This window comes from Lithobates pipiens, unplaced genomic scaffold (genome assembly GCF_037356315.1).
Source record: "Lithobates pipiens isolate NorthernLeopardFrog02 unplaced genomic scaffold, aLitPip1_a1.2 Scaffold_16, whole genome shotgun sequence".
In the NCBI taxonomy this organism is placed as follows: domain Eukaryota; kingdom Metazoa; phylum Chordata; class Amphibia; order Anura; family Ranidae; genus Lithobates; species Lithobates pipiens.
In genome coordinates this window covers 309,488,767-309,509,057 of record NW_027507748.1, presented here as the reverse complement: position 1 = coordinate 309,509,057, position 20,291 = coordinate 309,488,767, and the positions used below count along the sequence as shown (strand labels likewise).

Sequence of the window (20,291 nt, the reverse complement as noted above, 5' to 3'; positions counted from 1 at the left end):
GTCACCAGGTATTTGTTGTACTAATAAAACAGATATAATGGAAAATGTTTAGTGGCATATTTAAAAGATCAGAAGGGTCCAAATAAGAGAAGGTCATTGTTAGATCCCTTTCACACTGCACCTGAAAAACTCACAAAAACCTGTTTCCATTAAAATCAATGAATGCTTTCACACTGGGGCAGTGGGCTGGCAGGGCGGTGAAAAAAAACGCCCCTCTCCATTGAAATTAATGGAAAGCTCTTCAATAGCGCCTGAAAAGCTCTTCAAAAGCGCTCAAATGTTTTACTGGCAGTTTACAAGCACCTCAGTGTGAAAGGGGCCTTACAGGTTACATGCCCTTTAACCTCTAGAGATCCGCGCTATAGCCGAATGAAGGCTACAGTGCGGACCTACTTTGCCGGGACTACGTCTATTGACGTCGTCCCGTGCACGATCGGCCTGCGCGCCCCCTGAGGGGCGCGCGGCGCGCTCTGTGATCGCCGAGTCTATGAGACTCGCCTGATCACGGATCCGAGCAAGGGGTCGATCCCGACCCCTTACCACGTGATCAGCTGTCAGTCAATGACAGCTGATCATGTGACAAAACAGAGCCGGTAATCGGCTAAAAAAGACGATCACGGCCAGCTTATCAGTGCCCACCTGCCCCCTGCCAGTACCACCAAGATATAAAAAAAGTGCCACCCATCAGTGCCATACATCAGTGCCCACAGTGCCATACATCAGTACCCACAGTGCCACCTATCAGTGCCCACAATCTGCCTCAACAACAGTGCTGCACCTCAGTGCCACATATCCGTGCCAATCAGTGTCATCTACCAGTGCCCATCAGTGCCACCCATCAGTGCCACCTATCAGTGCCCAGCAGTCCCATCTATCAGTGGTACCTATCAGTGCCCCTTAGTGCCTCCCATCCGTGCCACCTATCAGTGCCATCTTATCTGTGCCCATCTTTGCCCATCAGTGCCGCCTTATCTGTGCCTATCGGTGCCACCTTATCTGTGCCTATTAGTGCCGCCTTAAGTGTGCCTATCAGTGCCCACCAGTGCAGCCTATCAGTGCATTTCAATGAAGAAGAAAAATTACCTGTTTGCAAAATTTTATAACAAACTATTAAACATGATTTTTTATTTTTTTTTATTTTGCATCTTTTTTTGTTTGTTTAGCAAAAAATAAAACTCCCAGCTGTAATTAAATACCAGCTCTATTTGTGGGAAAAAAATGATAAAAAGTTCATTTGGGTACAGTGTTTTATATGGCCATACAATTGTCATTCAAAGTGCATCAGCGCTGAAAGCTGAAAATTGGTCTGGGCAGGAGGGGGGTTTAAGTGCCCAGTAAGCAAGTGGTTAATAATTGCAAGCCTACCAAGCCTTTAACAAAGAGAGATCTTCCTTCCTTACTACTGCATAGCCGACATAAATGTAATGTAAAACAGAATTAAATATTTGTCTCCTCTGGTGGTGTAATGCAAATGTCAAAGCCAAATGACAAGTATGTATTTAGTACATCTCCAGAATACGAGGGTTCTTCAAAAAAATGTCTGCACTTTATTAAACTCTATCAAGTATAAAAAAAGTTTAGAAATTTTTGAAGACCCTTTGTACTTGCATATTTCCCAATGTTTTATGCCTTTAATTTTTATATTTATAACTTTATGCTATAAATATAAGAAATATCTGTTTATGTGCCAGAAATATACAAACCTCATACCTTCCTCTTTGACATGACAACACAGTTCTGCATTCCTAAGCACGTGTTTATCAGTCCAGCCAACTTAAAGTGATATAATTTATTTTTTTATAATAATCATGCTATATTTACCAGCTCTGTGCAATGGTTTGCACAGCACAGCCTGATCCTCTTCTTCTCTGGTCCCCTGTTGGCGATTTTTGCTGATACCCCTTGACCAGTGCCCCCAATAGCAAGCTGCTTGCTATGGGGGCACTGGTACGTGCTCACTCTCAAGCCTGGCTCTATACATCCATAAGACACTTAGAGCTGTGGCTTGGCCCTGTCCCCACTCTCTCCTTATTAGCTGTGATTGACAGCAGTGGGAGCCAATGGCTCCTGCTGCTGTGTCTTAGCCTATGAAGAGAGAGACCTGGGACAGCTCCTGTGCACATCGCCAGATCAAGATGGGGCTCAGGTATGTTTGGGACTGTGGGGGGAGTAGCACACAGAAGGTTTTTTTACCTTCATGCATAGAATGCATGAAGGTAAAAGCCCTTCAGCCTCTACAACCACTTTAATTTCTGATACATTACAAAGAACACAACCCTTTCCTCATCTCTATAACCCCTCCTTGTGCACACGCACGGAGCACAGGACGTTATCAGCTCACAAGACTACTGACAAAATCAAAATATATTGTTTTCACTGATATATTTTGCAGACCAGAAAGGAACATGTAAGAGAAGTTAATTGTCAGGGTTTACATACACTTAGGGCTTAAAAAATGCAGCTTTTAAGGGCAATTAGCATTTTTTTCTCTGCCTGTAAACAGACCTCTATTTTAGCCATTGGGGTGGATTTCATAAAACTGGAGATTGCAAAATGTGAAGCACTGCATGGTGGTCAGCTTCCAGTTTTTTTTTAATCATAGCTTAATTGAATAAGCTAGAAGCTGATTAACTACCATGCACAACTGCACCAGATTTTTGCCCTCTACAGTTTTATTAAAGCAACCCCTATGTGTGTATGCACACATAGGCGTTTACAGGCAGAAAAACAAAAACCATTACCAGCGTGTTCAGAAGAGGAGCTTTAGGGCATAAAAAAAATTATTGATCTGTCTAAACGCATCTAAATGCGCTTAAACATTGGACACATTTAGTGTTTGAGCATTCATTCATTCCAATGGCCAATATAAATTAATATTCTGGCCAATTGAATCCATGAAAGCTCAAATGTTTGACATACCTGAACATTTGTTCAATATGCGGCTTTAGGCACGATTTTAGGCTGCTTTTCCCTGCTAGGAGTATAGCGGAGAAATTCCAATGCCCTGTGAGCATGGGTCCTTAACATTTAATAAAGCATTACCTTCTTTTCCTTTTCATTTTGAAGCTCTTGTTTAAACTTGATTATTTCATTATTTTTGCTGGATAGCTCCTTTTCCTTGGGAGACAAAAAAAAAAAACATCTTTGCAATGTACACAGCTAAAGAGAGACTCCTTCTGCTACTACTACCAGACTATGGGGGTTATTTACTAAAGGTAAATCCATGTTGCACTACAAGCGCACTGCAAGTGCACTTGGAAGTGCAATCGCTTTAGATCTGAAATGAGTGGAAGCTCTGCTGATTTTATCATCCAATCATGTACAAGCAAAATGCTGTTTTTTATTTTCCTTGCATGTCTCCCTCAGATCTGCAGTGACTGCACTTCCAAGGGCACTTGTAGTGCAAAGTGGATTTGCCTTTTGTAAATAAACTCCCCCAACTACTACTTAAAGTAGTTGTAAAGGTAAACACCTGGCAGTCACCGGCCCTGTAACCCCCCCTGTTTTACTTACCTGGGCTCCCGACTCTTGATTGGATAGATTGATAGCAGCGCAGCCATTGACTCCCACTGCTGTCAATCAAATCCAATGATGTGGGTGCCGGGAGCGTGCCCGCAAGTTAACCCCCTCAGGAAAGCGCTTCTCCGAGGGGGTTATCAGATGTGGGGAGGAGTTGCGAGAGCCGCCAGGGGAATCCCAGAAGAGCAGGTTCGGGCCCACTCCTCTGTGCAAAACGAGCTGCAAAGTGGAGGTATTATATATGTATTAAAAAAAAGGCCTTTTCAGTCACTTTAACACACTGTTCTAAGCTTTTATGGTGCTGAGTACCAAGCTAAAATGTTTCCACAAAGCTATTAGTGTACACTTATTTGGCTGAGATAAGCCTCAGGCTGGGTTCACACTAGTGCGCATTGGATGTGGGTTTCTGTGACCAATTCTCTATGGAGCCTGTTCATATATCTCCACAGTGGGTCCGGTACGATTTGCACAGGAGTCCTGTTCATCTTTTGGTCCATTTCAGGTCCAAATTCAGCCAAAAATTCGGGCTCAAATCAGATCTGAAACTGTGAACGAGGATGCACCAGACTCCTGCTGTGAGCCGCTGCTTGCTCATATGTGAACCCAGCCTCAACTTACCCGATTTGTGCCTATATCTAATTTCACTGACTCCTCTAGGGAGCCGTGGCCCCATCCCTCATTTCTGGTTTTGCATTGGCTCCTGGGAGATCTTGGTAAGCTTGGCATGGCGTCTATTAAAATTCTTGGCCAGCTTGGCATCGCACGGCTCTAGTAACATTTAACATTGGTGTCTATGGAAAATCTTGGTCAGCTTGGCATGGCTGTGCCATGCCAAGCTGACCGAAATTGCACCGCATTGCACATACATGAGATCGGCAGGCGCATGCTGGTTAGCCAGCATGCACGGAATCCAGGAAGGACAACGTGGCTTCATATGCCCACATAGGAGATGGCCGCGCTGTGCAGAAACTTTGCAAAAAGAAAACAATGCTACACAGATAGAAAACTGGGCATAGTTTACAGCATACCTTTGTTACATTGCACGAGGCATGAGTATTCTAGGGCCTTTTTTTTATCTTAGAAGTCATATTTCAGCCAGAGCTCCGCTTTATTAAGGTGCAATACTAGCTCCTGACTGGTTGTTTGTGTAATTTATACTGCCCCTCACTTCTCCACCTCAGAGGTAGCGATAGCAGGCAGGGAAGTGGGAAATGGCAGCTTCCTCGGCCATTGCTTGGTAGCCCCTGTAAAATGCAGATTAGGTTGTCTATATATAGTTTATACAGGTTATTCAGAGCTTTTTTACTCAGCGAATAGGTGCTGGACCAAAGCCTCCCTGCCTGGGTGAATCGTATCAAATGGTGGGTGTGGCAAAATTGCACAGTGGGAAGGTCTTAAAGGAACATGAAATACCGGAAGTGCATTACATACAAAGTGCAGCATTCAGGATTGCACTATGTACAGAGTACTGAATTGCACCATGTACAGAGTGCAAAGCTCAGGAGTTTGCTACATACAAAGCACAAAGTTCAGGAGTGCGCTAGGTACAGAGTGCAGATTTTAGGAGTGCGCTTCATACATACTTCAGAAGTGTGCTACTTACAGAGTGCAGGTTTCAGGAGTGCGCTATGTACAGAGTGCAGGGTTCAGGAGTTTGTCACAAAGTGCACGGTTCAGGCGTTTTCTATGTAGAGGGTGTACAGTTCAGGAGTGCACTATACGCAGAAGAGTACAGAAGTGATTACACACAGACTGCAATGTTCTGGGGTGCGCTATGCACAGAGTGCAGAGTTAAGGAGTGTGCAATACACAGGGTGCAGAGTTCAGGGATGCTCTAGGCACGGAGTGCAGAGTTCAGGGGTAGGCTATGCATATGGGGCAAAGGTCATCTTATTTCCATGGGTCCTTACCTCGGCACTCTGCATCCACATCTCACACATCCTCTCTCCACTGCCCTAATCTTCCCTCCCCCCCTTAAAAGCTCCACCATCTTCCAAGTGTGTTACCTTTGCAAAAAGCACCCTGCTTGGCTCTAGTACCTCCCCGCAGACTTTAGGCAGCTCTGCATTTGTCACTTGCAGCAAAATCTTCCAGCTGGGAGTGTTGGCATCCAGTTGATAGAGATTGCAGACTGCCACATGATACCTACCTTCTGCCCGTGAACACTTTGCTCCAGGGCACCTGCATCTCCTTTGTCTCTACCCTGAATGCAGGGTAGTGAGGGATTGGTGGGAATTTCTGGGAGAGGTTATCTGTCACTTGTAAACACAGTGATGAGCAGGGAACAGAGGGCCAGAGATGGAGGTGGCGGAGGTCTGCCATGTTCTGACAAAAAAAAGCCCTGCATATATGTATTTATTCACTGAGCAAAATTATACACTGAGCACTTTTGTGTTTGCCCCTATTTATCATGAGCTGAACTTACAGATCTACGACATTTTCAATGAACCCCAAAAGGCCTATTTCTCAAAAGGAAAATTTACAAAAATAAAGCAACATGTACACACCCTAAAGAGTTAACTACAATTAAATGTATTGCTTGAAAATAGCAAAGTACAAAAAATAACAGAAAACCACATAAATTTTGCTAATCTTTATAGGCCAAAAGGGATTCCAAAAATTCCCGATGGTCTATACTTCTCTACATCAAATGAGAACAGATAACCTATGTAAAAATTATGCTATCTCCCATAACTGTGGAGAGCAAAGGTGAACACAGCAGTCCACAGACCCCCCCCCCCCCCCTCCCCTAGCTAAAAAGCACCCTCTATAATACCTTCTGAATACCCAAAGCCACCTATATATGGATTTCAAGCATAAGATTCCTAAAAGAGGCAGTGTGTTTCCATAAAACACAGATATAAATCACACTGTGCCGTGATGGAATGATGCACGATCCACATTCATGCTAATGTACACATAATGCTACTCATATCACCGGTCAGTCAGTCAGTGGGGCTATATGTAAACACAAATTGATGGTCACAGCAATGCATGAATATAGATGTTGTCCAAAATGATGGAGAAGCACCCTCATGGACAGGTCTATGTGTTCTCCTATTTCAATTAGTCCCTATTGCTCTCGTCCTGGTGTTAAAGTGCAATGGTGGAGGAATAATCCAAATACCAGAAAAGCTGTGTTAGTCCCTAGACACTGCAAGTCCAAATGGTTGATGGTATTGTCTCAGAAAATCAAAAGCTTATTCACGGGTATATTCAATGTAACTACATGCTAGGATTCCTGCAGCTTTCATATAAATTCCTATAGGCAATTAATACAGTGATACGATTTTTCCGTCTGTAGTGGTTGCTCATGGATCCAGCTGGCAACGTAGAGATCTCCACTGATCTTATGTGGAAATCAATCTGTCGGTGTATGTACAATGCATGCAATTCCTCAGCAAATGGTTCCTCATCTGTGAAATTCTATTGATTTCCAGGTTATGCAGTGTTTTAATGCTATTGAAGTAAGCTGATGATAGTCCAACGGACAAATTAATCAATGTCCATGGAGTCTGGTACACAGGATAGATCTCCAGGATGGTACTTAGAAGGGAACATTCAAGCTGGTTGTTTCAGATGCATCATCTACTTTCAAAACGATGTCCCTGAGAGAGCAGAGTGTAGGATGAGGTAGGTATAAAGCAGGGGTGCTGTCCCAGGGTAAAACTCGTAAAACTCAGCTGTCACTTGTTTAACCACTTGCCTACCAGGCACTTCCTGCCCAAGCCATTTTTCAGCTTTCAACGCTGTCGCACTTTGAATGACAATTGCACGGTCATGCTACACTGTACCCAAACAAAGTTTTTTTTATCATTTTCTTCACACAAATAGAGATTTATTTTGGTGGTATTTAATCACTGCAGTTTTTTTTTTAATTTTTACAAAAAAAATAAAAAATTGAAAAAAAAATGTTTTTCACTTTTTTTCTGTCAGTAACTAAATCATTTTTCGCCTTCACTGATGTGCGCTGATGAGGCGGCACTGATAGGCTGAACTGGTGGGCACTGATGAGGAGGCACTAATATGCTGCACCCATGGGCACTGATAGGTGACACTGATGGGCACATTTGGGTGGCACTGGTGGGCACTGATAGGCGGCACTGGTGGTCGGTACTGATGGGCACTGATGGGTGGGACTGAGGGGCGACACTGATGGGCATTGATTGACAGAAGTGATGGGCATTGATGAGCAGCACTGATTGCCAGCACTTACTGGCATCGCTAATAGGCACTGATTGGTGCCACTTGTGGGCAGTGGTGGTCCTTGATTGCTGCCACTGGTGGGCACTGTTCGCTGGCATTGGTGGGCACTGTATGGTGAGATGCAGCTACTTATTGTCATATTTACATTTAATTTTTTTTTAGTTCTAGCGCAGTATTCACTTCCTTTCTACTGTATAGTGACACTATTTTTCACTATTGTAATCAGAGCACTGATGATCAGTGCCCTGATTACATTCTTAAATGTCCCCCTGCGTGGAGATACCGCTGATCGGCTCTCCTCACCACACACTCTGTCAGTGTGAGGCAAGGAGTGCCGATTACCAGCACTTCCCTGTTTACATGTGACCGGCTGTGATTGGACACAGCTGATCACATGTTTAAAGAGCCCTGGCTCTTTCCACAGATCGGGGTTTCCACATAGGTGCGTGAGAGCGGTCATTCTGGGACAAGAGCCGCACCGCCCCGCTGTCATATTACGGCGCCCCAGAACAAGAGCCGCACTGCCCGGCACTCATTTGACAGGGGGCAGATGGCAGCCAGTTAAATATAGAACCATACCCCACCTTTAATTAGGCTAAAACAAAAGAGGTGCCTACCCACGCATTACTCATAATGGTCAATGTGATAATTCCACAAGTGCTCAAACCATTAAAATTGTATACATAACGTCCACTTTTTCCCCATAACGTAAATCCTATCTCAAGAAACATAATGATAGTAGCATATACCAGGGGGATGACCGCTCAGACAGACACACTAAATAAATACTCTCAAATTACAAACTCTCTGCCATATCCTCATTTAGAACCAGAGGACATTACATTGTTTTATTTGCAATCATTATGACACACAATGATACAGTAGCGATCATAATAGCCTTAATTACTCATTACTGGCAATTCACAATTTATGTGTTTCGATACATGGACATGCAAAACCATTAAAACACCAGACATCTTTCTAGTGTTTATTCAAATACCTAACATCTTAATAAAGAGGTAGGTAGAACGGAGTATCTGCATCCCAGCATCGGAAACACATAAACACACAGATAAAAAACCATATGGAACGATACACCGGTTGCACCCGACCTCACATCGCACATACGTTTATGGTACAGCAGACTATTTCAAACGGAATGAAAATGTAATATCCACCTACAAAGTAATAGCAGGTAGATACAAGAATCAATATACCTATACGTTAGTGTTCCGTGGTCCAGAGGACGTACATGGCTAGTCCATACATGCTGTTTAATCACTTTCAGACCGGAACCATTTTGCTGGCTTAAGACCAGACCACTTTTTGAGATTCGGCATGGCGTCGATTTAACTGACAATTGCGCGTCGTGCGACGTGGCTCCCAAACAAAATTGACGTCTTTTTTTCCCACAAATATAGCTTTCTTTTGGTGGTATTTGATCACCCCTGCGTTTTTTTATTTTTTGCTCTATAAACAAAAATAGAGCGACAATTTTGAAAAAAACGCATAATTTTTAACTTTTTGTTATGATAAATATCCACCAAAAATATCTAAAAAAAAAAAAATTTCCCCTCAGGTTAGTATTCTTCTACATATTTTTGGTAAAAAAAATCACAATAAGCGATTATTGATTGGTTTGCGTAAAAGTTCTAGCATTTACAAAATAGGGGGTAGTTTTATGGAATTTTTATTAATAATTTTTTTTCTTACTAGTAATGGCGGCGATCAGCGATTTTTATTGTGACTGCGACATTATGGCAGACACATCGGACATTTTTGGGACCATTGTCATTTATACAGCAATCACTGCTATACAAATGCAGTGATTCCTGTGTAAATGACACTGGCAGTGAAGGGGTTAACCAGTGGGTGGCAGTGTAGGGGTTAAGTGTTCCTAGAGGCGTGTAACTAACTGTGAGGGGCTGGGCTTTGTTTTACTGAACATTGATCTCTGCTCCAATCACATGGAGCAGAGATCAGCGTCACTTGTTGCTAGGCAGAATGGCGAGATGCTGTTTACAACGGCATCTCCTCATTCAAGCCGCCCCGTGAGACGATTGCGGGTATGCCTGTGGCGATAGAGTCCGCGGGACGCGTGACCGGACTCACGGAGGTCCCGACCGGCGCGCGAGCAGGGCGCAATTTAAAACGGGATGTACCTGTATGCCAATATGCCCGCCCGTGCCATTCTGCCGACGTACATCGGTGTGCGCCGGTCGGGAAGTGGTTAAGATGTTCGATCTATTGGGTGCAGAAACAGGAAGTCAGAGGGTGTCCAAAATGAGAGAGTGGACCTACATTATTTGATCTAAAGTCAGTACACCAAATGACCATAACAGTACATGAACACATTCATTATGCACTGGGTGTAATAGGTTTCCCATGGTTCTGATTATTAATTCAGTTCACCGAGTTGGATCACCACATTGATCTAATTTCAAATCACAGTGCAACCTCAAAAGATAGAGACACATTGGTATAACAAGGTCTATTTGCAATACTACCCACTCATTCATAATATAAACCACGTTTAAACGTAATATATTCTGATGTATGGGGTATGCATTGCACACAGATCACCCATACACCAGACGACTTCCCAATAACTGTACCCAATGAGTCCGACACCATCAGTCACTGCATCCATATCAAGCTACAACTATCCTCCTAAATATTACATTACAAGTATGTGCCTGAAATATAATCATAGGCAGATACTATCAGCCGTTCCTCCCGTACTTTTATGATGCATCGCCCAAAGGGGCGTATGGAAAATAGCCCATAGGTGCGGATAGGGTGTCAGGCCCATCGGGACTTGGAAAGAAGAGTAGCGTTGTTATACTCAAGGGAAAGGAAGTACGGCCCATGGCCTTTATTTATAGTTACACTAGAATGTTGGAACATATATACCGATCACATTTTGTTCGGTTGTGTGATACCAGCATTCGATTTGTAAAATCAAAAATGCCGGATACCACCGATAGGGGATATGAGTGTTGAATGTATATAATATGAAATGTAAGAATCCCCTCTATTTAGTTCCAAACTCAGAATTAATTTACTAAATAAAGTCTAAATTTTAGCCTAATCTCACAAATTGTGAGATTTAACAATTACTTTCATATCCACGGTGAAGATAATAGGGGATATGTTCAATAACAAGGTATATGTTCTCCTGAATGAGATGGGGATATCACAATTGAAGAAAGAAGAAAAGAGATTAAAAAGTCAGGTGGTATTTATAGGAAACATTGCAATGACACGTATAATTCCTCTCTCCCACCATCCCAAATGCAAACACGCATAAGATGGGTGGGTATGTTTTATTGATGATGGTAGTGTGGAGGGGTACTGTGTCACAGTTCGAGCTATTTATGAAAGAACTCAATACAGTGGGGATCGAAAGTTTGAGCACCCCAGGTAAAAATGTGTATTAACCACTTTCAGACCGGACCATTTTGCTGGTAAATGACCAGAGGTCTTTTTACAATTTGGCACTGCGCTGCTTTAACTGGTAATTGCGCGGTCATGCAATGTTGTACCCAAACAAAATTTGCGTCCTTTTCTTCCCACAAATAGAGCTTTCTTTTGATGGTATTTGATTGCCTCTGCGATTTTTATTTTTTGCGATATAAATGTAAAAAGACCGCAAATTTTGAAAAAAAATGATATTTTCTACTTTTTGTTATTAGAAAAATCCAATAAACTAAATTTTAGTCATACATTTAGGCCAAAATGTATTCAGCCACATGTCTTTGGTAAAAAAAAAGTCAATAATTGTATATTTATTGGTTTGCGCAAAAGTTGTCACATCTACAAACTAAGGTACGTTTTCTGGAATTTACGCAGCTTTTAGTTTACGACTGCCTATCTCATTTCTTGAGGTGCTAAAATGGCAGGGCAGTACAAAACCCCCCCAAATGACCCCATTTTGGAAAGTAGACCCCCTAAGGAAATTGATAAGTGGCATGTTGAGCCCATTGAATATTTTATTTTTTTGCCTCAAGCGATTGAATAATGACAAAAAAAAAATTTTTTTTTTTTTTTTTTACACAAAGTTGTCACTAAATGATATATTGCTCACACATGCCATGGGCCTAGCCGCGTACCGGGCCCCGAAAACCAAGCACCGCCTTCAGGCTTTCTAAGGGCGTAAATTTTTGATTTCACTTCTCACTACCTATTACAGTTTTGAAGGCCATAAAATGCCAAGATGGCACAAAACCCCCACAAATGACCCCATTTTAGAAAGTAGACACCCCAAGCTATTTGCTGAGAGGCATGTTGAGTCCATGGAATATTTTATATTTTGCCACAAGTTGCGGAAAAATTACAAACTTAAATTTTTTTTTATTTTTTTTTCACAAAGTTGTCACTAAATGATATATTGCTCACACATGCTATGGGCATATGTGAAATGACACCCCAAAATAAATTCTGCTGCTTCTCCTGAGTACAGGGATACCACATGTGTGGGATTTTTTGGGAGCCTAGCCGCGTACGGGGCCCCCGAAAACCAAGAACCGCCTTTAGGTTTTCTAAGGGCGTAAATATTTGACTTCACTCCTCACTACCTATTACAGTTTTGAAGGCCATAAAATGCCAAGATGGCACAAAACCCCCACAAATTACCCCATTTTAGAAAGTAGACACCCCAAGCTATGTGCTGAGAGGCATGTTGAGTCCATGGAATATTTTATATTTTGCCACAAGTTGCGGGAAAATTACAAACTTTTTTTTTTTTTTTCACAAAGTTGTCACTAAATGATATATTGCTCACGCATGCCATGGGCATATGTGAAATGACACCCCAAAATAAATTCTGCTGCTTCTCCTGAGTACGGGGATACCACATATGTGGGACTTTTTGGGAGCCTAGCCGCGTACGGGGCCCCGAAAACCAAGCACCGCCTTCAGGCTTTCTAAGGGCGTTACAGTTTTGAAGGCCATAAAATGCCAAGATGGCACAAACCCCCCCCAAATGACCCCATTTTGGAAAGTAGACACCCCTAAATTTAGGGGTACACTAGTGAGACTAGGTAATAAATGGCGGGTGCCCTGAAACTATAAAAAAATAACTAACCAACCAGCGTCACCTGTAACAGTTATATGGTGATCACTGGTGAAAGGGTTAACTAGGGGGCAATCAGGGGGCTTTATGCGGTAGTATATGGGGGTCCCTGGCGCTATAAAAAGCTGCGGCGAACCTAAATACCTACCTGCCTAACTAGCGTCACCTGTGACACTAATACAGCGATCAGAAAAATGATCGCTTATTAGGCTGGGTTCACACTGGAGCGATGTGGGAACGCCACGAATGCGCGGCGGGTTCCCGCATCGCATGCCTCCCGGCGGCAGTTCACACTGCCCTATGCGAACTGCTGGGAGTGTCAGTGAAATGTTAATGACACCCCCAGATCAGTTCGCATATCGCAGTGCGATCTGCAAACTCGGATCGCATGGTGTGAACACCCATGCGATCCGATTCTGCTGCGGATCCAAAAAAAGGGTCCCGTGCGAGTTTGCGGCGGGTGCGACACGAATTCAGCCATACTATCTGTATGGCTGAACTCGAATCGCACAGAGATCGGATGTGATTTGCACTGCAGTGCGAATCACATCCGTTCTCATAAACCGCTGCAATGTGAACCCAGCCTTAGTGACACTGGCGACGGGGGGTGATCACGGGGTTAAACCTTTATTGGGGGGGTTAGGGGGGTACCTTAGAACTAAAGGGGGCTAACCCTAACTGCCCTAACAGTTATTACAGTCACAAATGACACCCGCCGGGTGATCAGGGGGTTAAACCTTTATTAGGTAATAAATGGAGGGTGCCCTGAAACTATAAAAAAATAACTAACCAACCAGCGTCACCTGTAACAGTTATATGGTGATCACTAGTGAAAGGGTTAACTAGGGGGCAATCAGGGGGCTTTATGCGGTAGTATATGGGGGTCCCTGGCGCTATAAAAAGCTGCGGCGAACCTAAATACCTACCTGCCTAACTAGCGTCACCTGTGACACTAATACAGCGATCAGAAAAACGATCGCTTATTAGGCTGGGTTCACACTGGAGCGATGCGGGAACACCACAAATCCGCGGCGGGTTCCCGCATCGCATGCCTCCCGGCGGCAGTTCACACTGCCCTATGCGAACTGCTAGGAGTGTCAGTGAAATGTTAATGACACCCCCAGATCAGTTCGCATATCGCAGTGCGATCTGCAAACTCGGATCGCATGGTGTGAACACCCATGCGATCCGATTCTGCTGCGGACCAAAAAAAGGGTCCCGTGCGAATTTGCGGCGGGTGTGGCGGGTGCGGCGAATGGCTGAACTCGAATCGCACAGAGATCGGATGTGATTTGCACTGCAGTGCGGTGCGAATCACATTCGTTCTCATAAACCGCTGCAATGTGAACCCAGCCTCAGTGACACTGGCGACGGGGGGTGATCACGGGGTTAAACCTTTATTGGGGGGGTTAGGGGGGTACATTAGAACGAAAGGGGGCTAACCCTAACTGCCCTAACAGTTATTACAGTCACAAATGACACCAATGCAAAAAAAAAAAAAAAAAAGAAAAGAAAAAATGACATTGGTGTCACTGTGACTGGGGGGCAGGGGTAATTGGGGGGGTGTGAGTGTGCCTGGCATGTTCTACTGTGTAGTGTCGTGTTGGTGCAACTCACCGATCCTCTCTCCTCGGTGTCGGAACGAAAAATACCGACACGGAGGAGAGATTACAATGTTTACATTACAGGAGAGGAAGTGATGTCACGGAGCATTTTCATTCGTCGGGAGCGATCGCGAGGGGGTGGCCATGAATGAATGGCCGTCCCCTCGTCCGGGATCGCTCCCGAACGAATACCGAACGCCGCGGGCACCGGGCGGGGGCCCGATCGGGCCCCCGACCCGCGGGAAGGCAGGGACGTACATGTACGCCAATATGCCTGCCCGTGCCATTCTGTCGACGTACATCGTCGTGCGGCGGTCGGCAAGTGGTTAATGTGCATAACGAAGCCAAGGAAAGATGGAAAAATCTCAAAATGGCATCAAATTACAGATTAGACATTCTTATAATATGTCAAAAAAAAGTTAGATTTTATTTCCATCATTTACACTTTCAAAATGACAGAAAACAAAAAAAATGGCTTCTGCAAAAGTTTGGGCAAAGATACCTCAAACAAGAATTGAAAGACTTTTGGCTGGCTACAAAAACCGCTTGTAAACGCTTTTTGTAGCCAGCCAAAAGTCTTTTAATTCTTGTTTGAGGTATCTTTGCCCATTCTTCCTTACAAAAGTGTTCCAGTTCTTTGAGATTTCTGGGCTGTCTGTCACGCACTGCTCTTTTAAGGTCTATCCGTAGATTTTCAATAATGAGGTCAGGAGATTGTGAAGGCCATGGTAAAACCTTCAGTTTACGCCTCTTGATGTAATCCCCCGTGGATTTTGAGGTGTGTTTAGGATCATTATCCATTTGTAGAAGCCATCTTCTCTTTAACTTCCGATTTTTCACAGATGGCATCAAGTTACCATCCAAAATTTGCTGAAATTTTATTGAATCCCTTTTTCCTTCTACTCGTGAAATGTTCCCTGTGCCACTGGCTGCAATACAACCCCAAAGCATGATTGATCCACCCCCATGCTTAACAGTTGGACAGAGGTTCTTTTCATTAAATTCTGTGCCCTTTCTTCTCCAAACGTACCTTTGCTCATTCCGCCCAAAAAGTTCTATTTTAACCACTTCAATACAGGGCACTTAAACACCTTCCCGCCCAGACCAATTTTCAGCTTTCAGTACTCTCACACTTTGAATGACAATTACTCTTTCAAGCTACACTGTATCCAAACAAAATTTGTATCATTTTTTTCTTACAATTATAGCTTTCTTTTGATACTTTTTAATCACAGCTGAGTTTTTTATTTTTTGCGATATAAGCGGAAAAAGAGCGAAAATTTTGAAAAAAAAACACTTTTTTTTCGTTTCTATTGTAAAATTTTGAAAATAAGTAATTTTTATTCATAAATTTGGGTCAAAATTTATACTGCTACATATCTTTGGTAAAAATAACCCGAATTAGTGGATATTATTTTGTCTGTGTGAAAGTTATAGAGTCTACAATTTAGGGTGCAAATCACTGAAAATTGATCACATCTGATCACACCTGATGTACTGAAGGCCTATCTCAATTCTTGAGACACTAACAATCAAGGAAAGTACAAATACCCCCCAAATGACCCCTTTTTGGAAAGTAGACAGTCCAAGGTATTTAGTAAGAGGCATGGTGAGTTTTTTGAAGTTGTCATTTTTCCCACAATTCTTTGCAAAATTAAGACTTTTTTTTTTTTTTTTTTTTACACAAACTTATTGTATTGACAGGTTATTTCTTGAACACAGCATGCGCATACTTGCAACAACAGCCAAAAATACAATCTGCTACTCCTCCTGAGTATGGCGATACCACATGTATGAGACTTTTACACAGCCTGGCCACATACAGAGGCCTAATATCCAAGTAGCACCTCCAGGCATTCTAGGAGCAAAATTACACATATAATTTCATGATGACCTTGCTCAGTTTTGAAGGCCCTGGAGCACCGGGACAATGGAAACGCCCACAAAATTACCCCATTTTGGAAAGCAAACACCCCAACGTATAATCTACGAGGCATAATGAGTCTTTTTAACGGTTAATTTTTTTCCAGAAGTTTTCAGAAAACATGGGAAAAAAATTAAAATGCATTTTATTTACACAAAGTTGTCCATTTATAAGATATTTCCAACACATAGCATGTACATAGCAAAAATGACACCCCAAAATACATTCTGCTACTCCTCCTGAGTATGTCGATACCACATGTGTGAGACTTTTACACAGCCTGGCCACAGACAGAGGCCTAATATCCAAGTAGCACCTCCAGGCATTCTAGGAGTAAAATTACACATATAATTTCATGATGACCAAGCTCAGTTTTGAAGGCCCTGGAGCACCAGGACAATGGAAACGCCCACAAAATGACCCCATTTTGGAAAGCAAACACCCCAACGTATAATCTATGAGGCATAATGAGTCTTTTTAACGGTTCATTTTTTTCCAGAAGTTTTCAGAAAACGTGGGAAAAAAATGAAAATGCATTTTATTTACACAAAGTTGTCCATTTATTAGATATTTCCAACACATAGCATGTACATAGCAAAAATGACACCCCAAAATACATTCTGCTACTCCTCCTGAGTATGGCGATACCACATGTGTGAGACTTTTACACAGCCTGGCCACATACAGAGGCCTAATATCCAAGTAGCACCTCCAGGCATTCTAGGAGTAAAATTACACATATAATTTCATGATGACCAAGCTCAGTTTTGAAGGCCCTGGAGCACCAGGACAATGGAAACGCCCACAAAATGACCCCATTTTGGAAAGCAAACACCCCCAGTCGTCCTAGGAGCATAAATTACACATATAATTTCCTGACTACCAATCAAATTTTTGAAGGCTCTTCATATTTCTAACACATAACCTGTACATACCAAATAACAAAAGATTACCTGTGGTTTTAGTAGTGGTCCACAGAAGAGAGCATCGGTCCAGGCACCAGGCAGGGATGTGGTCAGCGACAGCAAAAGCAATCATCCAGGCAGCAGGCAGGAATACTGTCCATAGTTAGTTCAGGCAGGGATACTGTCAGCACAGCCAAAGCATTGGTCCAGGTAGCAGGCAGAGATGTCCAGGCAGAAATACTGTCTATTGTTAGTAGAGGCAGCAGGCCGAGATATGGTCAACACAGCCAAATTATTGGTCCAGGCAGCAGAAAGAAACACAGTCCATAAAGTCCTGGGTCATTACAGGCAGCAATATGGTCAGCACAGCCAAAGTTTTGGTCCAGGCAGCAAGAAGGGCCATCAAGCTTAGGGCCAGGGGGGCAGGGGTAGAGGCTTCTCCCACCCAATTCTCTTTGAAGCCTCCGGGCAACCAGACCCTGTTCTAGGAGCACAGAAAACCAAAAACTGATTTTCTCTACTCAGAACGCTATTCTGAAGCCCCTCACATATGTGAGACCCCTGCATACTGAAGTAGAAGGGCAAAAGATCAGTCCAAGTGGCAGGCAAAAACATGGTCGATTTAACAGGCCGAGGTCGGTGCACGTGGAAATCAGAAACGTGGTTAAAACTTCAGGCAAAGGCATGGTCGGTAAACAGGCCGAGGTCGGTGCACGTGGCAGTCAGAAACATGGTTAAAACAGCAGGCAAAGGCATTGTTGGTAAACAGGCTGAGGTTGGTGCACGTGGAAGTCCAGAAACGTGGTTTCAAAACGACAGGCAAAGACATTGTCGGTAAACAGGCCAGGGTCAGTAAACATGGTGGCAGGAAAATGATGCACAGAGGTAATTGAAATGGGGAAATGGCAGTCTGTTACTAATAAGGGGAACTAATATCGGATGGATGTGTGATACTTTTTGAAACAATCACCGATACACAGGCCAGGTTGGGAGGGACAATCAGGACAATAATAACTTGTATCTCTTCTAACTCCTCTATTTGAGCATACACGACATCTCTTTTGGCGTCTTCTTCCAGATTCTGTGAGGGGAATGCTATAGGGAAAATGTTGCTCATGTAGTCGACTCACACAGTCAGAGCGAATGCTTCCTGGGGTGGGTCCTTGCTGGTAAATAAGGGCAGTGATAATGTTTTCAATATATTTGAGGTAGCTGATGGGTTGGTTTTGGGGTGACTTTTGATAGCAGACAAATTAATTGAACATGGCCATATGAAACAGATGAAATGCGACTTTTTTATACCAATATCTGGACTTGCGGGTTGATAAATACGGTTGCAGCATCTGATCATTTAAATCCACCCCCCCCATATAAAGATTGTAGTCATTGACACATTCAGGCTTTACTATGGGGCCACGTCTTCTCTGAATCTCCACCAAGGTGTCATTGTGAATGGTACTCATCATATGAACATCCTTCTTGTCCCGCCACTTCATGGCCAACACCTCCTCATTCCTCATGAATGCGGCTTCCCCCTTTTGTAGCCGTTTTGATAATAAATTTTGTGGGAAGCCCTTCCTATTTTTTCGGAAGGTACCGCAGGCCAGGGTTTTTTCATGATACAGGTGACGGAAAAGGGGCAAGCTGCTGTAGTAATTATCTACATATAAATGGTAACCTTTTTTGAACAGGGGGTATGCAAGGTCCCACACAATTTTACCACTGGTTCCTATATATGTGGGGCACTCAGGGGGCTGGAGCTGGTAGTCTTTTCCCTCATAAATACGAAATGTGGGGAAATCCCCAAGGGCAGGTATTGCCCAGTTTTATAAGGTCTTGAGACGGGAACATGAAGCGGAGGTACCAATCTTCATTAAAAAATGGGAAGAAGAGATAGGAGCACGGGGTGAAAAAAAATATATAGAAAAAATATTGAAGATGGTGCACAGATCCACAGAAAATAGTAAGACGATAGAAACAAATTATAAAATTTTAGTAAGATGGTATAGGACCCCAGATATAATGGCAAAGTACCAGGAGGGACAATCTGGGAAATGTTGGAGGAATTGTGGACAAACGGGAAGTTTGGCCCATATATGGTGGGATTGTCCCAAGATTAAAGAATATTGGAGAAAAATAATAAGATATATAGAAGTAATAGCTAAAATACAGCTACCTGAGAACCCATGGGTATGCCTATTCCATGCAGTAGATACCCCAATTAAGGAGTATAGGAATTCCCTTACAAGCTCATTAATAAACGCGGCAAAAAGTCTGATTCCAAAAAAATGGAAAGAAATAGAAGCACCCAAAGTAAAGGAATGGTTAGGAAAAGTTGAGGAAATGTACAGCATTGAAGGGCTGGGAATGGAGGAAGAAAGAGAAAGAAAGAGATTCCATGTGAAATGGAAATACTGGAAAATCTTTAGACAATCTATGATCTTTAACGAGGTAATGGGTCGGTAGGGGTGGGAAGAGGGGTGGGAGGGAGATATTTTAGAAGAACTCGAGAAGTAAAGAAAGAAAACCAGGATAATGTGAAAAATTGAAAGGCATGAATGTATATTGGTTCTATGGTTTTCTTTTAATACCTGATTATGTTTTGTACGCAACTTAAATGAAGAATTTAAATAAAGAATTAAAAAAATAAATAAATACGAAATGTGTACACGTATCCAGTGGCTCGGTCACATAATTTATTCAATTTCACACCGTACCTGGCTCTCTTACTTGGGATATACTGCTTCATATGTAGCCGGCCAGTAAAGTGGATAAGGGATTCGTCTACACAAATATTTTGGTCGGGGATAAAGACTTCAGAAAATCGTTTGGTAAAAGAATTTATTAGGGGGCGAATCTTATATAATTTGTCGTGGTTGGGATGATCTTGGGGAGAGCACTGCGAATTGTCATTGAAATGTAGGAAGCGCATAATCATATCGTACCGTGACCTGGACATAACAGAAGAATATATGGGCATGTGGTGGATGGGGTGGGTGGACCAGTAGGCATGCAGTTCGTTTTTCTTTGTAAGCCCCATATTAAAAGTAAGGCCCAAA

The 20,291-nt window shown here is 42.9% G+C and overlaps 1 protein-coding gene across 2 annotated transcripts in view; it reads right to left on the bottom strand.

The window, feature by feature from the left end:
* Positions 1-20,291, bottom strand: part of LOC143982686 (synaptonemal complex protein 1-like) — a 103,723-nt gene that overhangs the window by 51,543 nt on the left and 31,889 nt on the right. For both annotated transcript variants that reach the window (XM_077481609.1, XM_077481608.1), the window contains exon 4: positions 3,043-3,117. In XM_077481609.1, coding sequence (XP_077337735.1) covers positions 3,043-3,117 — 75 coding nt within the window. The remainder of the gene's footprint in view (positions 1-3,042; positions 3,118-20,291) is intronic.